Raw genomic sequence first — 23,069 nt, 5'->3', positions numbered from 1 at the left:
CACAGGTCTCCGCATCAAGCAAAATGGAAATTCATTTTCATGGTGTGCATGTGAAAGCTATGCGAATCTCATGGCATCCAATTAGTTCACAAAAAATATTATCAGTAAATATTTTATAGCTGTTTCTTCCATGGCACGGATGTTACACACATTTTGTGACTGATGTTACGGATCACTTAATATCGTTTCAAAACAACTGTGACGTTTCTAAGTCAAAATATTCACTTGAAATGTAAGATTCCTAATTGTTATTAATCCAATCTACTTAAAATAAATGGCAGAAAAGATACAGTACAGAGTAAAACGTTTCTTGATTCTGGAGCTCTGAAACTAACTGTGCAGGTTCTCAAAATATTTCTTCAACAATAACTCCTTGATAAGCGTACATTAACAGCTGATATCTCTATGAATAAGTGCTGCAAACATTAGGGAAACAAAATGTACCCAGTGATTACCCAAGACCATTTAGATTCAATGCCCATAAAACTTGTAAAATAGTTTCCTTTTGAAAGTAAAACATCGTAATATTTAAATTTAGAGCCTCATCTATGTCTTACACTAAAATTAAACAAATATTTCTGAAAGAGACTATTTCATTAGAATTTCAAGTTTGCTTGCATTGACTGTTTTGTCTTTTCAATACACAAAACACTGTACAAAAGTCTCTGTCCATGCACACAAAGATGCTGTTATGCGTCTGGTCGTATGCTACGAATTTGGTCCCAGGAACACTGTTGCCAACATATCGCTCTACAATCTCGCTAACTTTTCAACAGAAAGTAGCTAAATCTCTCCAAAGTTTGTTAACATTAAGAGTAAATATCACTAAATAAAAATAAGACAAACATACATATATGCGGAGAAAAATATAATTTCCTCGTCGTCACCCTCTTCTGCGGAGTCTGGTTGTGTTGTTGACGGCTGTGATGTTGAGGTGGAAGGTGTGGGAACAGCTGATTGTGAATACACTGCACTTGATCCAATCATTGACACTACACTTTCTGGCAAATTGTAAGTGTGGAAATTTTCACCCAAGCGTTTGACCACAATATTGTTTTTGTGAAATCTAACACTTTTTAAATCTTATATATTAAAATCAGCAAAAACTACAGTCTCATTTGCTTGACACGAACTGTCGGCACAAAATTCCAAAACTCAACAGCCTCGGGTCGGTTCGGAGTGGAAAATCTCCGCGTTGCGGGGAAGAACCAAGAATTAGCTTGAGTTCGCGACTCGTCACGTGACAATCGAAGTTGCCACCGTTTATCGGTGTTGGAGCAGTAGCATTGAGAGAGAGACCTAACCCGTGAGCATCTTTCACCCTGATCACTGACCACAAATAGAGTAAACATTGGTAATTTCGTGATAATTTTATGAGAACTAATTTAAAATGCAAATGTGTAAATATATCCTTATTCCGATTTTTTCATCTAAAAGACGATAACTTGCTGTACAAATCTGGAGACATAAAAGATTGGATACATTCTTGAATATGTGCCAAAAACCACTTTTACAACTTAAGCTGAAAGGTTGGTTATTTCGTGATAACCTTGGTAATTTCGTGATATTACATTGATAATTTCGTGAGAGGTAGAAGAATTGTGGAAAAATTCATTAAAGTCAAATGAAATTCTCATTTATTGTTACAAGACTTCAAACATAGTAATTCCGTCTAATATTCATAGCAAGAAGACATATAAATACATAATAAGAATGAAATCAAAGTAAAAATTGAAATTGAAAAGGGATCTTCTTTGCCCTGAAAGGGTGAACACTTTTATTACGGACTTTACTATAGCCTCTATTACTAGGGTAACTTCAAAAGTAATGCATAACGTTTGTTTAAAAATTATATTTTTATCCTACAGCTTTGCTATTTTCACAGAATGTAGATGCATCCTTAAGGAACAAAATGTCACTTTTCCACATAATCCCTGTCCCTTTCAACTGCCTTACGTAACCTAGGAACGAGAGCTGTAGACCAGCACGGTAAAAATCTGGACCAACATGTCTGAGCAACTCTTTAGCAGCGTGCACAAGGGAGTCATTTTCTAACCTCGTTCCGCGAAGGGATCCTTCAGTTTACCAAAGAGATGGTAATCGCACGGTGCCAGTTCAGGACTGTAAGGCGGGTGTTTCAGTGTTGTCTATCCGAATTTTCTGATCTGGTCTGTGGTCTTGTGACTGACATATGGCTGTGCGTTTTCGTGCAATAGCACAACATCCTGCTTCTCCCGATGTCGTCGAACACGACTCAGTCGAACTTGAAGTTTCTCGAGAGTTGTAACATACCCGTCAGAATTAGTGGTGGTTCCTTGTGGCATGATGTCCACAAGCAAGAGTCCTTCTGAATTGAAAAACACAGTAGCCATAACGTTTCCTGCCGAAGGTGTACTTTTGCATTTCTATTCCTTTGGTGAATTTGCATATGCCACTCCATTGTCTGCCTCTGTCTCCGGTCCAAAATGGTGGAGCCATGTTCCATATTCTGTCACAATTCTTGCAAGTCATCCAGCACTTATCATTGACACTTAGCATGATAAAAAATCAAACAGAAGCTACATTGAACCCATTGCGTCCCCCTTTTCTTTTTTTGTTATCACATCGGTCTTCAGATTTCTAAAATTCCTATTGTAATACATTTTATACTATTTTAAAAATAGTAACACTTAATGCTCAACAAAATTTCGCTTCAAACAGCTAAGATTTCTATCAGTAAAGCTAAGCCTATATGGCGACTACAGATGTATCTAAAATTCCAAAAACAGTTCCTAAAATTTCATGAAGATACAATAAATCTTTGTACCAAATATCATATGCTTACCTTTAGTAATAAGCCTGTAATGTAATTACAAATATCCACAAAATTTGTATGCCTGAGAAGTCGACGCAAACTTGCTCTCTCCAAACATAAAAGGTCACTGAAGCAACTACAATAGGCACACAAAGCTTAGCTGTATGTTTCTGGAAACTGGACAACATATGCAATCCCTTGGCGGAAATTTGGATCTCGTAACACTATTGGTTAGTTCACAAAAGAGCAAAGAAAAAGTATCACGAAATAACCACTGCCACGAAACTACCAATGTTTACCCTATACGAGATCAGGGCTTTCACGCATGAATCATTAGACTACTCAGTCATGCGCCCATGCCTCTTCTAAAACTAAGAAGTGCATGGCTTCAGTTGAATGTTTTAACTTAAAAGAAAAGAAAAAGTGGAAGAATATAAAAATCAGCATAAAATCGCTAATCGTATTTTACAAAATTTGTCGCCGAGACTGATTCAAAATTCCCTAGATTTAGCGACTTATATGGCAACACTGCCCAGAAATGTAACCATAACAGCTGAAAATTGCCAACAACTTCAAGAGTGAAAAAGGAAGAAAGAAGGAAGGAAGGAAAGAGAGAAATAAAGAAAGAAAAGATTGGTGTAAAATAGAAAAAGAAGAAACGAAAAAAATAAATATGTATATCAAGGAGAGAGAGAGAGAGGGGGGTAGACAGTGGAAGAGAAAGAGAATAGAAAGAATATCTGAAGGAAGAGTCAGAACCAAAACCGAAAGAAACGGCAAAAGAAAGAAGGGTGCAAAAGCGATAGGAAAGGTGGAACGCAAGATAACTCTGTCGTCCTTCAGGAATCAGAATTCCTGCAATTTCCGATCATGACAATGGTTTACTCCGCAGAAATCGATAGTTACTCAACTGTCGAAACTCGGCGCGGCGTCACTGGGCGAGCGATTGGAATCCGGACAATTCGGAGCGCTGCTGAAATCATAGTGCTGCCACAATAAAACGCTCGCTTCTTTGATTTCAGGTACACGTGTTGCCGTGGCGCACTGCGTCCTGTTAAGAGTGTGACGTATGGCTCATGCAGCAGTTGCTCAGGGCGACCATACAGCGAATGTATTGCCCACGTACTCTGTTCTTACGGTCCTGCAGTTCTAGAGACTTGCACAGTACATTATCTCCAGCAAAAAGGAGAAGATGGGGCTTCACTATAAAATAAATCTCGTTGGTGCAATGTAGCAGGTTCATTTCACAGCAAGAAGCAAAGATGCAGGAAAAGTTAGGCATTTGTTTCAGAATGTAATCAAGTAGATTAAAGTGGAATAATAGTACATTATGCAACGAGCCTATAATGGTAGTAATTAAGACGCGAATATGTTTGTTTATGAAACGAGCGCAAGCGAGTTTCATAATTTTCATACGAGCGTCTTAATTACCATTATAGGCAAGTTTCATGCGACTTTTTATGCTCGACCATATTTCTAACTTGAAATTATTCATAAGTATTCATGTTATGGTTATGTAAGTGAGGAGCGAAACTGACCTGAATTGTGAGATGTGCGCAGACGCGAAAGTATTGATTTTTTCCGAGGCACGAATGTCATTGACCTTGATATAATCTAGAGAATAACATGAACATTAGTCTTGATATAACCTGGAAATTGATTTAGAATTGAAAAACGAGATGACAAATTGAATTTATTTGAATATTATTTACAATTAACGCTAATTATTATGGTAACAGAACATAACTTCTGCGACAGTATTGGATTTCCAGCCTCCGTGACTTTTCCCTAATTGCCTTTCGATTGCATATCTGAGAATAATTGATACTTGCGGTTTTATAATGGTATAATGGTGATTTCTCATTGGCTGAACAACTGAATTATAATGAATAGGTGTACTTTAATAAGGTGCATTAAAGGGCTACTACCAGGTGTATAATTGCTACATTTAGGCATGGTCGAGCATAAAATATAATACTGTTTCATGAGTATTGTCGGTTTATTTTAACAAAATTTTAGTCGGGGTGGGTTGTGACAAGAAATGTATCTAACCTTTAAAGTAAAGGTCATTAGATTCTATGGCCTTGAGCCAACATTGAACAAGGTTTGTTAACCCGCGAAGGAAAACTAGTTTCTGGGTTTAGATGCAGGGAATTCGGTGATACACATTTCAACGACTTTCAAGTTTTGGAATTTTCTTTCACCCAGAAATTGCACCATGGATCGAAACAGGTGGTAATCTGAAGGTGCAACCTCAAGGCTATATTCTGGATGTGGTAGCAGTTCGATTCCCCTCAATTCCTAGATTTTTACCTTGGTGGTTCAAGCTCTATGGAGTTTTGCATTGTCCTGTTGCAAGATTATTCTAGGCTATTTCGATTAACTAGTGCCGAATACCTATCTCTCAAAGCTTCACGAATTCTTTCTAGCTGTTGGGAATAAAGAATCGCATCGATTGCGCGTCCGCTTGGAACAAACAAACTCCCAGTGAATTACACATTCAAAATTCCACCAGACATATAAATAGGCTTGTAATTTTGGGACCGATTACACAAGTTGACTGCAGCATTGTATATAGGCCGGAGACTTGAGCCAGTACAAGCTAATACCAAAATTATTTTTTAGCTCTTATTGACCCATATAGGCCTACGTAACAATAATGTTCCAGAGAGCTCTATATATAGTGAAAAAGTTAATCGAAAAATACCATAGTTACTTTCCCAGTATCTTCTAAGTGCCTAGTCATCTCAGAATAAAAAAAAAATAAACATTTTTTTTTCCTTTCCTGAAAAAATTGCTCGTATCAATTTAAATGGTTTTGAAACGGCAGCCTCAAGTAATGAATTTATCAGTTCATGAAGAACATCCTACAGTAGAACGTCTCGTTTAGGCACAGTGAAAACGTAAACAAAGTGCAGGTAACTTGTGGGGGGAGGACGAGCCGTACGATAAACACGAGGAATGCACAAGGTTTTAGTTACAACATTTATGACGGAGCATTAATGGAAATTATATTTTCTAAAAACACACAAAACAAAAGCACACAAATTGCATAACATTATCATATACACATTTTAACAAACAAGCAGCTGTAAACAATCTTTACGTAGTAGCAATAGAAGGGTTCAGAGCCATAGTGGGCCAAGCGCCATTTATTAAAAACGGAGAAAGCAAGGGTTAAAGTTAAGTAAATATCACATTTTAATGGGATTGACATATCATTTAGTTTTAATGTACATACTTTATCTTACTTGCTATATGTTTCGTTAAATTATGTTAATTACTTAATTTTAACGCTTGTTTTCTCCGTTTTTAATAAATGGTGCTTGGCCCACTATGGCTCTGAACCCTTCAATCGTAAAGTTGAAATACTCATAATTCAATATAACATATCAAGTTTTGCTATTTATATGATGTTGATTTCAAGAGCATTTTTTACGGCCATGAATTTCATACTCTGTATGACAACATAATATCACCGTTCTCTGTCGCCGAATTAACAAAACTACAGTACTGTAATTATGTTTAGGAAATAGTGTTGTCACTTCAGACCAATATACTGTAGTTTTGTTAATTCGGCCACAGAAGACGGTGAAATTATGTCTGTCGTACAGAGAATGAAATTCATTACCGTAAAATTAGTGCTTGAAAGCAACATCATATAAGTTGCAAAATTTGATTTGTTATGTTGAATTATTTCAACGTTACAGTTCCTTGTTTGTTAAAATATAGGCCTATATATGATAGAATTTAACACAAGAAAGTTATGTAATACATATTCCGAAGTGATACAGTATTAAAATTTGTGTAATCTAGATGTAGAAATCTTAATTAGCACCCTGGTTGTAAGTCATTTTTTGAATTGATGGCGTTAATAACTTACTTACCGTATACTGGCGTTACACAGAAAACAATGAATGAATTATTATTATTATCATTATCATTATTATTATTATATTTATTATATTCATAGATGACATATGTAAAAGAATAACTTCTGACTGTTTATTATTTACAGATGATTTAAAATTTTTTCGTACAATCAAAAGTAGTAGTGACTGTCAATCACTTCAATGAGACACTAATTTAGTCGCTAAATGGTCGGAAGACAATGGTATGACAATTAACGTATCCAAAACTAATGTAATAAACTTTTCTAGAAAAACTGAATTTTAATTATTATCTAAATAATGTTCTAATTAACAGAACGGATTGCATAAAAGATTTGGGAATATTCTTTGACAGTAAATTGTATTTTCATAGTCACGTTGATTACATTTACAATCACGCAATCAGAATGCTAGGAATAATACGGCCAATAACTTATTCTTTTTCCACGCCCGATTCTCTTTTAATGCTTTACTATACATTGGTGCGATCGAAACTCGAATATGAATCTGTAGTTTGGAACTCGATTACAACTACGGACTCGGCTAAATTAGAATATATACAAAGAAAATGTATATCCTTATGTTCATTCAGATTTCTGCCCATTAATTCCGGGTATAGTTATGAGAGAAAATGTGAATATTTTAATTGTCAAAATCTATATGCTAGACGCCATGAGCTAGATTATCTGTTCTTTTGCAAAGTCCTCAAAGGTGATATATGCTGTGACTTTCTTAAACAATATTACCTTACGCATTCCAACAAAAGATATGAGAGCCCACAAACTTTTCTATATTAGAAATTCGAAATTTCTTTCACCAGTCTCCAGATGCATTAAAACTCCCAACATGCATGGCTGCGAATTCGATCCATTCAATGTATAGACTTAGTTTGCTCTTGGCAACGATTTATCATTTATGTATTTTTTTAGGCATTATACTCATTTATCATTGTCTTTAGTATTCTTAGTTATCCATTCATCTTCATTATTGTAATTAATTGTGATTATATTTATGTGTAATAGTTATTTTTGTTTTATGTTTTTGTTATATTTGTGCTGAACTGTAATTGGCCACTGGCTGTTGTACAGCACATTAAATATAAATAAATAAATAAATAAATAAATAAAAAAATAAATAAATAAATAATAATTATTATTATTAAATTAATTCAGTTTCAGATTATTATTATTATTATTATTATTATTATTATTATTATTATTATTATTATAAATTTAATTCAGTTTAAGGAAACTCGAACCAGTGTCCGTCGACTTACGTGACGAATGCACTAGTCAAGTGGTTCACGCTTTGATGTGACATCCGTGGTGAAGGAATCAACTGTGCAACTTATCTTCCCAAACTGCCATCCTCGTATCACACAATAAGATTAATGCTATTACACGGAGCAGGCATTATTAATTTAATTTCATTCTTTTTGCGCTCTTCTCCATGTTAATACTAGAACGCGGCGCCAACAAAACTGAATTACGGGCATGAGACAGAATTATAATTCTGCACTAGAAGCAATAATGGACTCTACTCTATTTTTCATTCGAAAGTTACAATGTCATACCGTAATGCGATTAAGCAATTGAGATAGGGCTAACTGCAGGGGTAGGTAAAGCAGTTGGAATAAAATTCAGCGGAAGTAACTCCCTTCCAGAATGAAATGGAAGTATTTTACTTTCTATTATGAATCGTTTTGTACTTAGAAGGTAGTACTTGAATCCGATAAACGACAAAGGTATTTTTTACTTGGTTATTTAATGACGCTGTATCAACTACGAGGTTATTTAGGGTAGATGAGATTGGTGATAGTGAGATGATATTGGAGAGATGAGGCAGAAGAATCGCCTTAGATTATCTGACATTTGCCTTATGGTTTCGGAAAACCTCGGAAAAAACCCAACTAGGTAATCAGCCCAAGCGGGAATCGAACCCGCGCCCAAGCGCAACTCCGAATCGGTAGGCAAGCGCCTCAACCGACGGTGGCTTAAATCTATTCTCTTTATAGGAGGACACACATCTTTTAGTACTGAAAAATTGGTGGAATTCAATATTTTTTCCTCAGCATGCTTTCGAGATCTAGTGGTAGCAGAACAAAGAAACGATCAAGAAGGATAAAAAATTCGAGATAAATTACGTCGTGTCCATAAAGTTCCAGTACCACGAGCCAGGCTCTTACGGTAATGGCTAGAAACATTTTTGTTGTATGATTTTTTAATTTGTGTTCACTTTACTTGCTAGCTAAAAGTAAATAATAAATAAAATGATATTTAATCATTGCTCAGAAACCACATGACGTAGAGCAATAGGTTTTTTTTTTTTTGCAACATGTTCTACATCTCTCAAAGTTTTGTTTTACGAGTAATTAATTTTTTTTGCAGTTTTAAATTAAACGACAATGACGACACCAGTGGAGAAGGCCCAATGTGTGTGGTGGTATGCTGAGTGTAATCACTAGGCCCGTGACATTGGAGCATGTGTACAGTGAAAGAATGTCAACTCACTCCAGGATATACACAGAGTACGCAGCACCGCTCCGTCTTGTACAGTACAGTCTGCAGAAGAGAATAATACACACATGCCTCTGAATTACTTTCTATCTTTATTTAACTTCATTTCAAATATTGGAAAATTCCATTCAACACACGTGGGCTTAGATGTGTCTATTGCGTCTTTAGTTTCTAATTACAGTGAACGACAAGATGCATTCTCGAAGTTTCGAAAGCGAATGCGTCTAGTATAGATTTGAATGCAGAAAAGCTGTGAAACGACAGATGCAAATGTGAAATATTTGACATCATTCAATTCGACATCTAAATTATCTACAGTGTTTGTCACCCGACAGAATATTAGCTACCTGACAGAGTGAACTGTGATGTGTACCACTTTTCTGTATGTTGTTTTCAACGTAGTTACTGTCTTTAACATATAGGATGCTGCATCGGTAACAATCAGAAGTACTTTGTCATTCTCTATACCTGATTACCATAATAATTGTGTTGCATATTGAAAAATCTCACATATTGTAGAATTGCTCACAGCATTTATCACATCACACGACAGTAAGTATAATCCAGGAGGGCCTTCTGGATCCAGAGCCCTAACAATCACATTAAATACATGCCGTCTAACAGCATCCGTCATCTCATCAATTGACATCAGATGTGTTGGTTTGTTACTTTACCTCTGATCTCAGTAATGCATGTGTTGTAAATATTCTCGATATAGTAGGCCTACTTCCGTCACGTAGTCTGATGTGGAATTTCTCTTCTAGTATATTTCTGTAAAAACTTGCGGAACGCCGTATTTGCGAGTTTGTTAAATGGTATATCGGCAGATGTAAATGCCTTACACATGTCTTCATAAAATGTTGAATTTGATATAGGGTCCTTCTACACATTTCCTTGTTGCAGCCGTTTATGTTTCATTGCACTTACGTGCCTTTGAACATTATATTCGTTGTTTTTAGCAGATGTAATGCTGACATTGCGAAGTTTACAATACAGATTGTTTTTTTAGAATGCAAAATACATCTGCACCATACTGTGAAACTAAATATTCCAGTTTCCAAGATGTGTTTCTTTCCTTCTGAGCCATACTGCGGAGCGCACTACATTTCACGACAGTTTGCATTATACTTGAATGAACTGTACCACGACGGTTGTGTCGTCTCCGTACACACATACACTTGCGTACTCTTGTACAGGGATATCATTTTATTTTTACTTCAATTTTTATTTTACCTGAGTTTTTGAATGTACTTCACTCCCACCCCTTCTACTAAGGAAGTTCCAACTCCACACAGAACCAAGACCGCAGATAGTAAGCAGTACTGAGTTACTGAGTATAGTACGTTCCAGAAATATGTTCGCGTTTTCCAGTGACGAAAGAGCTTTCAATATTGAATCATATTTTCGCACAGGTACTGTCCGTTTGCCTACGTCGCATCCCGATTTCCCCCACCTGCTTCTGCTCGCCCCTCTGTAATAGTTGGGCTGTCTTAGCTCTTTTCTGAAAACATTAATTTCTCTTAGGAATTGGAAGTTTACGTAATATTATACAGCTGTTTAATTTAACTTAAATAAAAGGGCCTCGTTAAGTAATTAACTGTCACGTGATTTCCTCCCTTTCTACAATCCTGCGGCATAACCACTTGGACGGACAGTAGATAGCATGTCTGAGTAATTTTATATTTTCGGGTCGGGCAGAAGTGAAGATTGAATTTACAGTACGTAGAGTAGGTACAGAATTATTTCAACATGAGTTACTAGTACGAAGGACGAAACTGGCAATTGGAATTAGATGCAATAGTCTATAGTGCGATAATATGCACAAAAGAACTGAAGCCTGTATCGAAATGAACGGCCACCATTTTCAAAATTGTGTTTAAATATTCGTATTATGATTATTTTTCAATTTAACTTCTTTCTCTATATTGTACGCTAATGTGCTGTAGACAGTATAATATACACTGCATAATGAATACGTTCGCATGGATAACTCAGTTCGTGAGTAAAAACACTTATTGTTAATACTGTACTGTACTTTGATTAAAGAAAAACCTAATGAAAATTATCAAACTCAAAATCGCGATATTTCCTAGTTTACGTAAATGGATGAACTACTTTTCTTCCTTCCTATACCTAGTAAAGTGATTTGTGTTTTACGCCAGTATCATCGAACTCCAGTCTTGGAGGGGAGAGCAAGCGGTGTTTCCGGTTCTCTAAAGGTATAGACAGGTTAATATTAAAAATGTTAGTAAAAATAAAATTATGTCCCTGTATATCCTGTAGTGAATTGGGTTCCTTTCACTGTAAACATGCTCCAATGTCACAGGCCTCGTATCACCAATAACTGTTCTGTGACAATTTCAACAGCAATATGGAAGAAATCCTCTTTCCACATCCACTATAATTAGATGGGTCACGAACTTTGAACACGGAGGACTTGCCACGGAGTAAGGCGACCAATTGTGACTCAACCAACTGTCCGCAATGTACAAGTTACATTTCAACGCAGCCCTCAGAAGTCGATCCGTAGTGCTTCACGGAAACTGCATATACCCAATTAACCATCCGTAAGGTCCTCCATAACGGCTACATCTTCAAACTTATAAATTGCAAATTACCCAAGCTTTGCAGCCAAATGACCGTCTTTTGCCCTTTGAATTCGCTGCTTCCATGCTGAAAACAATCGAAGAAGACAATAAATTATTACACAGGGTGATGTTTTCAGGTGAAGCCACTTTCTTCGTGTCTGGACATGTTAACCGTCATAACGTTCGGATATGGGGTTCTAAAAATCCTCGCATCACTCGAAAACATGTTCGTGGTAGTACAAAAGTTAACGTTTGGTAAACTCTAGATATGCTGAGCACAAGGAGAGGGGTACATGTGGAAGAGCTCTAAATGAAAACAAAACTTTGAGAGATGTAGAACACGTTGCAAAACCGTATTGCTCTATTTCGTGTGGTTTGTGAGCAGTGATTAATTAAAATAGTACTGGAACTTTATGGACACGGTGTACTTCGTTTCAGTTCACATCTAGTGAGCCTACGTCTAAAAATCCTTAAAAGTCATTATAGGCCTATAACAGTGATGTCAAAGGAGGCGCATTTTTCTGACCTTGACGTCGTGCGCGGGCATCAAGCGCCAGGTATGGAAGGGGGAAGGATTATGCATATGAATAAGCAGCTCGTTGGATTAAGAAAATAGTGGTGTACGAACTTCAAACGGAACGTGAAATGTTATGTCGTTATTTTTATATGGCTCGTTTCTGTTTGATATTTTATTTATTGTCTGTAAAACAAAAGTACTAACACCAATTTTTTAATATTGCACTTCTGTTTAAATGTTAATAACATAATAAAGATTTAAGAAGGAATATTTACACAAATTCCATAATAGTACTTTTATAATATACTAAGTGAATGAAACACATCATTCATAAAGAAAGTGATATTCCAAAGAATGAGATTGAGTATGACATGGTAAGTTGGAATTGATATTGATGGTATCTTTAGCTTTATAAAAGTGATCAATAAACTTATCAAAATAATATTATAGTGCAAAATAAAGTTACCTAGGTATATGTTTTAACTGTAACGAATATTACATAACAAAACTCACATTGTGATTTCAAGGTGATATTGGTGCGCAGCTTCCTGTCATCGGAATATTAAATTGTTTTCTCGAAATCTGCTGAAGCTATAGAGCTGACGTTTTTACAACACATGGGCACATATCTTTTGTTTATGTCGTAACGGTAGTTGCTTTGTTAATTCATTTCCTTACAAACATTTTCCATGCGAATATTAAAAAAATTTTCAATACAATATCTTCAATATTACGTATTTACGATATATTAGATTTAAGAAAACATTGTTTCAGTATCTGTAAGGCTACTAAATGAACATATATATATATATATATATATATATATATGAAAATTTCACATTTCTGTAAAAAAGTTGAGAAAATACTCATTTTTAATAAAAAAAGCAAACTTGTGAAAAATGGGCATTAAAATTAAAACTTACATTCTTATAATGCACTTACACTTCTCAGACAAATATACAAATTAACATGGATACAGTTTTAATAAGTACTCTTCCCTTCATCTATTGAATCAGTGCTGGCCATCCCTGAATATAGCTCGACCAAGCGGCATATACTACCTCTTTCGTTTGTCTCTTTCCTTTCCGTTGTAAAGCGCTCAGGCTCTCCTGGGCTCTAAAGTGCGCGCTTGCGCTATGGGCATCAGTTGACATGGCTGCCATAAACAGTATATTTTGTAATAAGAAGCGATCATACAAAAGAAGAACTTGTGTCATAAATCACTTGATCATCTAACTCTTCTTATCACAAAAAAGTTCTCATTTCAATAACTCGTCATAAATGTCTACTCTTCAGCGTAGTATGTTAGACATTGTAGTCTTTCTATTTCTATTATTAATTTGCCAACATTAGCGATTTTCAGCATCATGTAATAATATTTTCGTTTTTCAGTTACCTTTTTGTAAGCTCGTCACGTATCTCTTTTGGCTCTCTTGTCACCGTTGTCATCTCATCTCCACTCTAGTCACCACTCGTATAATAACACTGGTCAACAATGATTTTGCTAAATATGTAATTGCTGCTGTTTCTATGTAATGTCATCCGCTAATTCCAAAAATGAAGTCAGAATTTTTCTACCACCCACCGTTTTTTTTTTTTTGTAATTTTAGAAAATTGATTTATTGTTATTGCCATATACAGTCCTTAACATGTTAATGGAAAGAAAATATTTCAAATATTTCATTTTATTGCTTCAACAATTGACCTATAACTTTAGATCACTATTGCCTGTTAAGATGAATTTCATTCTTCATAAGACTGCAAGAGTTATTAATAATTCTCAGTTGAGTTGGAACTTACATTCATGAAACAAGTTTCATAACCTGTGTTTTCTTTGTTCTAATTTTAAGTATGGTAAAGTAGCTTATAAAGTGAAACACACCTCCAAATACTGTGTAAATCACAAATAATTTTTGTTGTTTGTGGTTAATTAACTTTGAAATACATTTTACTACACTAGTTAAAAGAGTTCACGAGTGTTCTTTTGATTGCAAAATATATGAGGACAGGAACTGCGTTCCTGACTAAAATCTGTTGTGCTCCAAGTAATTCTGTTAGCCTAACTGGTTGGCTAAAAGGATCCCGTCATATGCTTTTCCAGTTCCAATAATATGGCGGGAACATAAGGATCACTTAACAGAGTGTTATTTTCTAGGAACGACAGATCAGAAGATTACACAAAACTTGTCAGAGGTAATTCAGAACTATAACGTGGTGGGGTGTCATGCATCTCTTAAAATAACTTCTTGGATTCTTACCTACTTTTTTCTGTCCTCAAAACCTTCGGGTAGTGAGCGACGAACATGGGGAGCATTTTCATCAGAATTTTCTGAAATGGAAAGGCGCTACCAGGAAAAATGGAGCCCAAATATTCTGTCAGACTACTGCTGGACACTCAAAAGAGAAGTTTCTCAAGCGAAGTATAGCTTAAAATCTATTTCACACACACTTTAGGTAAATAAATATGACCTTTAGGTAAAATATTACAAGTATCAGTTTTAGAAAAGTCTGAAGTACATTTCATATAATTACTCAAAAACCCTGGGTGATAGAAAACTTTTGAACACAGATCTGAAATCAGCACGAAAAATGCTATGAGAATCACCCTTTCTTTATCTTTTAACAAAAATATGTTTAATTTTGTTGGCCAGTGTAATTATATTCTTAACCGACATCCTACTCCATAACAGTCCACAATGCAACTCTTACTCTGTCCAGTTCAGGATTTTTATTTGTAATATAATTATATGCATAAATATTCCGTAACGACCAACAATGAAATGTCATTGCATGCAGAGTTTAATATGACAGAGAGGAAAGTTTAGTTAACACAACTTTTGTTCTATTTGGGACTTACTAATATTTTAATGTTATGTTGATCTGAATATAGAACCAATGTCGTTTTATGTACATTGTTTACAATTGAATTGCGTGCCTTCTGCATCGATGTATGTTATTAAATCCACATGTCAATGGAAATACATTCGTTGCATGAATCAGTATCTACGCAGTACACCAAAATTATTTGCTATTGTATGAAATTCTTGTTTGCACATGCTTGCTCACATTTTGTTGTAATGATTAGCAAGGTTTCGTATTTGTCTATCGCTTCAACAATATCCATGAAATCAGTTAACCAAACTGTGCAAATTACCATGGTTACTTATTGTTAGTACGATTCAATATTTGTTCTAATTTATTGCAAGTATTATTCACTATTTCTCTTTGGCCATTATTTGTATTGCCTATTGATTTCCAAACTTGTGTTTTGTGTTGTTTTGACGCCATACTATTGTAAAGCATAAATTTAACACAAACAGTTTTTATGTTTCATAGTTGGCTAGTCCTCTCTGAAGCTAAATATGCGAATTAATATCTAAGAAAGACCAAATGTAATACTAAAATCTCTGGTGAGCTTTAACATCAGTTGACAGCCGTGAATGTGAGCTTGAGGCCCCGGACGGATGAGTATCCCTTGATAATGCGACATCTATTACAAGAGAAGCTTCCACGTCATCACGTCGAAGCCCCCTTTGATAATTTGTGTATAGATAAATACTATAAAGTAACCTACAAGAAAATAGCTGTCAACAAAAACTGCGTGACCCGGAAGCTAAGTAAGAAATAGAGCGTAAAATATTCAGTTTTATGGACACTGCGCGTCGGCACCTTTAATGAAGCAATGACTAATTTCAGTGACCTTCAAACCAGCTGTACCTACATCAGCCTGAGGTTCTGCATTTTCCCCTAGAGTTGTCGTCGATATCGCACCAACAATGGACAGCAGAAATACTTTTTAGCAGACTTACCGGAGATTAGAGATTACTGTTCAATCGTTCGTGGGTGCTCGATTCTATTGACCCCTAGCGTTTGAAAGTGGAATAAAACGCTAATCTAGCGCATGCGTACAAATAAAACAGGCGGGAATTTCGCTGTGTCCATTTTTATTAATCCCTACTAGTTGATGCGACTGACTTCCATCCAGATAGACCGAGTTCGATCCTCAGCCTGGTCGTGAATTAATTTGTAGTGGACAAAACAGATATTCAAGAGGGTATATTCATTGTAGTAATGTTTCTGTCTTTCTTTCTAACAATAATTATCCATGTCCACATTTCATCTATCATCTGCACTACTTAAACATAAATAGGGCTGAAGTCTTGGGGTTATTTCCTATGGTTTGGTGTCTGTAATGTTCGAACATGAGAGGGACAAACAAGACTTAGAAATTTCGTCTTACTTCATGCGGAAAACTAATTTCAAAATCTGTGCTAAAATCCTTAAGGCGATGCGCTATTGTAATTTCTAAAATACAAACTTTTTGATCTAGAGAGTTTAAATTTTTACTGAATGTGCATATCAATATAAAAACCACACATTGTCAATTTCAATTTTTTCTCTTTAACACTTTCAGAATAATTAAACTTGTTTCGTTTTCTTATTTCTTTTATTTTTCTTAGTGAAAATCCTATTTCTAAAGAAATTTCTATTTTTCATATCTAATTTTTTCTTACGCTGCATATTGTACAATTATTATTATTATTATTATTATTATTATTATTATTATTATTATTATTACTTACTTACTTACTTACTTACTGGCTTTTAAGGAACCCAGAGGTTCATTGCCGCCCTCACATAAGCCCGCCTTTGGTCCCTATCCTGAGCAAGATTAATCCAGTCTCTACCATCATATCCCACCTCCCTCAAATCCATTTTAATTTTGTCTTCCCATCTACATCTCGGCCTCCTCAAAGGTTTCTTTCCCTCCGGCCTCCCGACTAACAGTCTATATGCATTTCTGGATTCGCCCATACGTGCTACATGCCCTGCCCATCTCAAACTTCTGGATTTAATTTTCCTAATTATGTCAGATGAAGAATAAAATGCGTGCAGCTCTGCGTTGTGTAACTTTTCTCCATTCTCCTTCAACTTCGTCCCTCTTAGCCCCAAATATTTTCCTAAGAACCTTATTTACAAACACCCTTAATCTCTGTTCCTCTCTCAAAGTGAGAATCCAAGTTTCATAGCCATACAAAACAACCGGTAACATAACTGTTTTATAAATTCTAACTTTCAGATTTTTTGACAGCAGACTAGATGACAAAAGCTTCTCAACCGAATAATAACAGGCATTTCCCATATTTATTCTGTGTTTAATTTCGTCCCGAGTGTCATTTATATTTTGTTACTGTTGCTCCAAGATATTTGAATTTTTCCACCTCTTCGAAGGATACATGTCCAATTTTTATATTTCCATTTCGTACAATATTCTGGTCACGAGACATAATCATATACTTAGTCTTTTCGGGATTTACGTCCAACCCTATCGCTTTACTTGCTTCAAGTAGAATTTCCGCGTTTTCTCTAATTGTTTGTGGATTTTCTCCTAACAAATTCACGTCATCTGCATAGACAAGAAGTTGATGTAACCCGTTAAATTCCAAACCCTCTGTATTATCCTGAACTTTCCTAATGGCATATTCTGGAGCGAAGTTAAAAAGTAAAGGTGATAGTGCATCGCCCTACTTTGGATTATTATTATTATTATTATTATTATTATTATTATTATTATTATTATTATTATTATTATTGTTTTACCTGTGTATTTAATTTATAATGATTTTACTTAATTTCCTAGTATGATGAATTTTTATCCCTTCCCTGTATTCTCTGGATTGTATTTATCTTGCGTGTTACGCGATGTGCCTGTGTACTGTGTTTTCCAAATGTAACTCTTACTATTAAATTTACAGAAGATTTTTGATATAAGCCCTTAATAATTGTGACTTTCTTGCTTGCAGATGGTCACTGTTTGAAGAACGTGAGTCTCATGGTGTATCCACCCACCGTGCAGAGGGGTGGCCACGCTTCACTCTTGTGTCAATATGATTTGGAAGGAGCTCCCCTTTATTCCGTCAAATGGTACCGCGGAAGCTTCGAGTTCTACAGGTTTTCACCGGGGGAGAAACCTGCCACGAAAATCTTCCCATATTCTGGAATCCACGTCGATGTGAGTACATGCAATGAACAAATCTTTTATGTAGGAATGAAAATTAATGCCAATAATCGCAAAGTAGCTACGTATAATAGTAGCCTAAATCTATTTTTTACTTATGGAGGAATTACTATATGATAGAAGATTTGCTCTTTGATAGAATAGAAAACTACTGGGATGAAATTATTATTTAAAAAATGGAGATTTTAAATGTTATGGACAGCAGGAAAAAGAGTTATTATTCAAAAACATTAAAACTATTTAATTTTCTAAAATACATGCAGATATTACGGCCGAAGAAGTACTTACAGTGGAATTACTATGTAATAGGAAGATTTATTCTTTGATAGAATGGAAAACTACTGGGATGAAATTATTACTTTAACATTCGAGATTTTAAATGTTATGGACAACAGGAAAAAGAGTGATGATTGAAAAACAATTAAAACTATTTGATTTTCCAAAATACTTACCGGTATTACGGCCGAAGAAGTACTTATAGTGGAATTACTATATGATAGGAAAATTTGATCTTTGATAGAATAAAAAACTACCGGGATGAAATTATTACTTTAAAAGTCGAGACTTTAAATGTTATGGACATCAGGAAAAAGAGTGATGATTGAAAAACATTAAAACAATTTGATTTTCCAAAATACGTACCGATATTACGGCCGAAGAAGTACTTACAGTGGAATTACTATATGATAGGAAGATTTGCTCTTTGATAGAATAAAATACTACTGGGATGAAATTATTACTTTAACAGTCGAGATTTTAAATGTTATGGATAGCAAGGAAAAGAGTGACGGTTGCAAAACATTAAAAATATTTTATTTTCCAAAATACGTATCGATATTACTGTCGAAGAAATCGAGTTTCGTTACAGAACCCTACTTCGTTATCGATGTATTACTTACCTATCTCAATCATGTCAGACTAGAATGTTACTCGGAACTAATTAATGGATAGAACAAACTTAAGCATAAATTTTCATGAAGTTAATTGAAACTGTTATTCAGAGAAGGGCCCATCTCGTCGTTTTAAAATTTTACAGAAGGGATACAATATCAAAAACCATCACAAAGTCAGTTCTCTAATACCATAGGGGAGAGTCGGGTAGTATCGGACATCGGGTAATATCGGACAGTGAGTTTCTTTCATCTACCACACGATGATAGTACCTGATGGACATGGTTAAGTTTCTGTGATGTCGCATAGAGAAACGTAACCATGTCATTCAGGTACTACCATATGGTGGTAGATGAAAGAAACGCACTGTCCGATACTACCCGATGTCCGATACTACCCGATTCTCCCCTATATTTAAAGCACTTCCAAGTAGATATCGTAATTTTATTCTTTCTGCGACTTCTTCAAAAGAGTTTAGTCTACTTATAATTTGGAAGTAACAGAATTGAGCCCTTCTTCTACAATACTACTATTTTAGAAATCAAATTCCCCTTATATCCTCTACACTAAAATAATTTGAACACATATCAAATTCTAATTTATTACTTTAAGTAAAATCAAATAGATGAGACGTCATACTAAGATAACTGGAACTTCAAAATGCAAAATGTACCATTACCAAGTTATATTAAGGAACTAAAAATCTTATGAATAGAAACTGACAGAAGAAGGCTAAACTATAACGATAGAGTGTTCTTCTACAGATTTAAATACGGTATTACAATAAGGTACCAGACAATAATTGGGCCCTTCTTCTACCAACGAGATATTCATTACGTCTTTTCTACTGGAAGGATAATTTTGACTGGATCCTTTATCTACTGACCAGATGCTTCTAAAGAAGTATTATAACATGGGAAAAAAGTTACTTTAGAAATAAAATTCCTCTTATGTCCTTTATATTAATATAATTTGAACAGATCAAATTCTAAGCTATTGCAACACATTAAGTAAATTCAAATAGATGAGACGTCATACTAAGATAACTGGAACTTCAAAATGCAAAATGTACCATTACCAAGTTATATTAAGGAACTAAAAATCTTATGAATAGAAACTGACAGAAGAAGGCTAAACTATAACGATAGAGTGTTCTTCTACAGATTTAAATACGGTATTACAATAAGGTACCAGACAATAATTGGGCCCTTCTTCTACCAACGAGATATTCATTACGTCTTTTCTACTGGAAGGATAATTTTGACTGGATCCTTTATCTACTGACCAGATGCTTCTAAAGAAGTATTATAACATGGGGAAAAAGTTACTTTAGAAATAAAATTCCTCTTATTTCCTTTATATCAATATAATTTGAACAGATCAAATTCTAAGCTATTGCAACACATTAAGTAAATTCAAATAGACGGGAGGTCATACTAAGAAAACTGGAACATCAAACTACAAAATGTACCATATTATGAATTTACTGAGTTATATTAATGTTATAACAGTTTTATGAAAAGAAGCTGGCAGAAGAAGGGCCCAACTCTAAAAGACTGGGCCGTTCTATAAACCGAAATACAATAAAGTCCCAAAAACTATAATTGGGACCTTCTACCAACGAGATTTTTATTACATATTCACTACGTGCTTTCTGCTGGAAATATGATGGACTAGAGATGAACAAAACTAACTGCCGCTCTCGCTCCCTGTGTTCGTTGCATTTGTCTTTCGAGTCTCGTCTCGTAAATCTTGTGCGCTTCGAATCTCGCTCATCATTCTCGAAATAGCATTTGATCGGAGTGGAAAGATTTCGTAACTTTGAATAACATACATAATTGAAATAAATAACATTAGAAATGTTTAACTGAAACAAAAAGACAAAAGAAAACAGTATAACAGTTATCAAAATATTCTGGTTCTACTATCAGATATTACTTATGGTTATATAAATAAAAAATATCTCAAATAAATTTGAATTTCTAAGAAACAAAACATACGTTAAACAAAGCGTTTTATTTTTTACTTGAGATTGTATATTTGTACTCAAACATAGGGGAAAAAAAAACATGTCCATTCTTTCTTCATCCACTAGATCTTTCGTCCATGTGTTCTTTTCCGTTCATATGTTCTCTTTGATCAGTGCGTTATATTTCATCCCTTCATTCCTTTTTGTCCGTGCGTTCTTTTCTCGTTTCTGCTTTCTTTTTTTATTCCACGAATTTTTTTCATTAGTGTTCTTTTTTATCATGTCTTGTTTTTTCGTATATTATGATATCTTCTTTTATCTTTACGTTGTTTTCGTCCGTAGTTCTTTCGTTCATCCGTACGTTGTTTCGTTCTTCCGTACTTTCTTTCGTTCTTCCTTGGTTTCTTTCTTTCTTTCTTCTGTAGTTTATTTTGTTCTTCCGTAGTCTCTTCCGTTCGTTTGTATTTTCTTTCTTTCATCCGTGCTTTTCTTCGTTTTCCGTTCTTTCTTTCATTCGTCCGTCTTTTCTTCCGTTCATCCGCGTTTCTTTCGCTCATCCGAGCTTTATTTCGCCCGTCGATGCTATTTTCTTCCGTTCGTCCGTATTTCCTTTTGTTTAACAGCGCTTTTTTTCGTTCTTCCGTGCGTCCTTTCCTTCATCCGTATGTTCTCTCGTTCTTCCGTGCGTCCCTTCCTTCATCCGTATGTTCTTTCGTTCTTTCATGCGTTCTTTCCTTCATCCGTATGTTCTTCCGTGCGTCCTTTCCTTCATCCGTATGTTCTTTCCTTCATCCGTATGTTCTTTCGTTCTTCCGTGCGTTCTTTCCTTCATCCGTATGTTCTTTCCTTCATCCGTATGTTCTTTCGTTCTTCCGTGCGTTCTTTCCTTCATCCGTATGTTCTCTCGATCTTCCGTGCGTCCTTTCCTTCATCCGTATGTTCTTTCGTTCTTTCATGCGTTCTTTCCTTCATCCGTATGTTCTTCCGTGCGTCCTTTCCTTCATCCGTATGTTCTTTCCTTCATCCGTATGTTCTTTCGTTCTTCCGTGCGTTCTTTCCTTCATCCGTATGTTCTTTCGTTCTTCCGTGCGTTCTTTCCTTCATCAGTATGTTCTCTCGATCTTCCGTGCGTCCTTTCCTTCATCCGTATGTTCTTTCGTTCTTTCATGCGTTCTTTTCTTCATCCGTATGTTCTTCCGTGCGTCCTTTCCTTCATCCGTATGTTCTTTCCTTCATCCATATGTTCTTTCGTTCTTCAGTGCGTTCTTTCCTTCATCCGTATGTTCTTTTATTCGTCCGTGCGTTCTTCCATTCATCCGTTCCTTCTTTCGCGTCTTTGCTTTTATCGTTCGTCTGTGACTTATTTCGTTCGATCATCCGTCCGTACGACTTACTATCCGTATATACATCTGCCGTCCTTGCGTTATTTTTTTTTCTTTCTTACGTTCTTTTATTGTTTTTATTGATAGCTCTTTCCTTTCTCCATTCAAATTGTATTCTTTGTTCGCTCCATTGCTTCATGTAATTCTCGGTTGATTATTATTTTATTCGTTTATTGACTACCTATATTTATTGTTCCGATTACTGGATTCCTCTTTTGTTCCTTCTTTCGTCTGTTAGTCTGCTTTCTTCTTTTATCTACTAATTAATCCATTGTTCCACTATCGTTTATTTTTCATTCATTCATTCCTTCTTGAATTCATCCATTCACTTGCTCACTCAGTCATCCGTTCGTTTATCCAACACTGAACGGTTTCCAATATGTTTGCCCACAAGACGTTTAATGTATGTGCATTAAGTAATGGAAATTACTGCAGTCCCCTTTGTGATGTGCACAATGCTGTGAAGGGAGAGTTTGCACGCCGGTCAGTTCTATTCTGTGGGT

The 23,069-nt window shown here is 35.3% G+C and overlaps 1 protein-coding gene across 1 annotated transcript in view; it reads left to right on the top strand.

Annotated features, from left to right (window-relative positions):
* The window catches only part of LOC138704728 (uncharacterized), a 1,357,586-nt gene that overhangs the window by 681,298 nt on the left and 653,219 nt on the right, over window positions 1–23,069 (top strand). Inside the window, exon 4 of the mRNA XM_069832899.1 lies at window positions 18,110–18,318. Coding sequence (XP_069689000.1) covers window positions 18,110–18,318 — 209 coding nt within the window. The remainder of the gene's footprint in view (window positions 1–18,109; window positions 18,319–23,069) is intronic.

This window comes from Periplaneta americana, chromosome 8, assembly GCF_040183065.1.
Source record: "Periplaneta americana isolate PAMFEO1 chromosome 8, P.americana_PAMFEO1_priV1, whole genome shotgun sequence".
Taxonomy (NCBI): domain Eukaryota; kingdom Metazoa; phylum Arthropoda; class Insecta; order Blattodea; family Blattidae; genus Periplaneta; species Periplaneta americana.
Note: the sequence above shows the minus strand (reverse complement) of the source record. Positions and strands in the feature narration are given on the sequence as shown.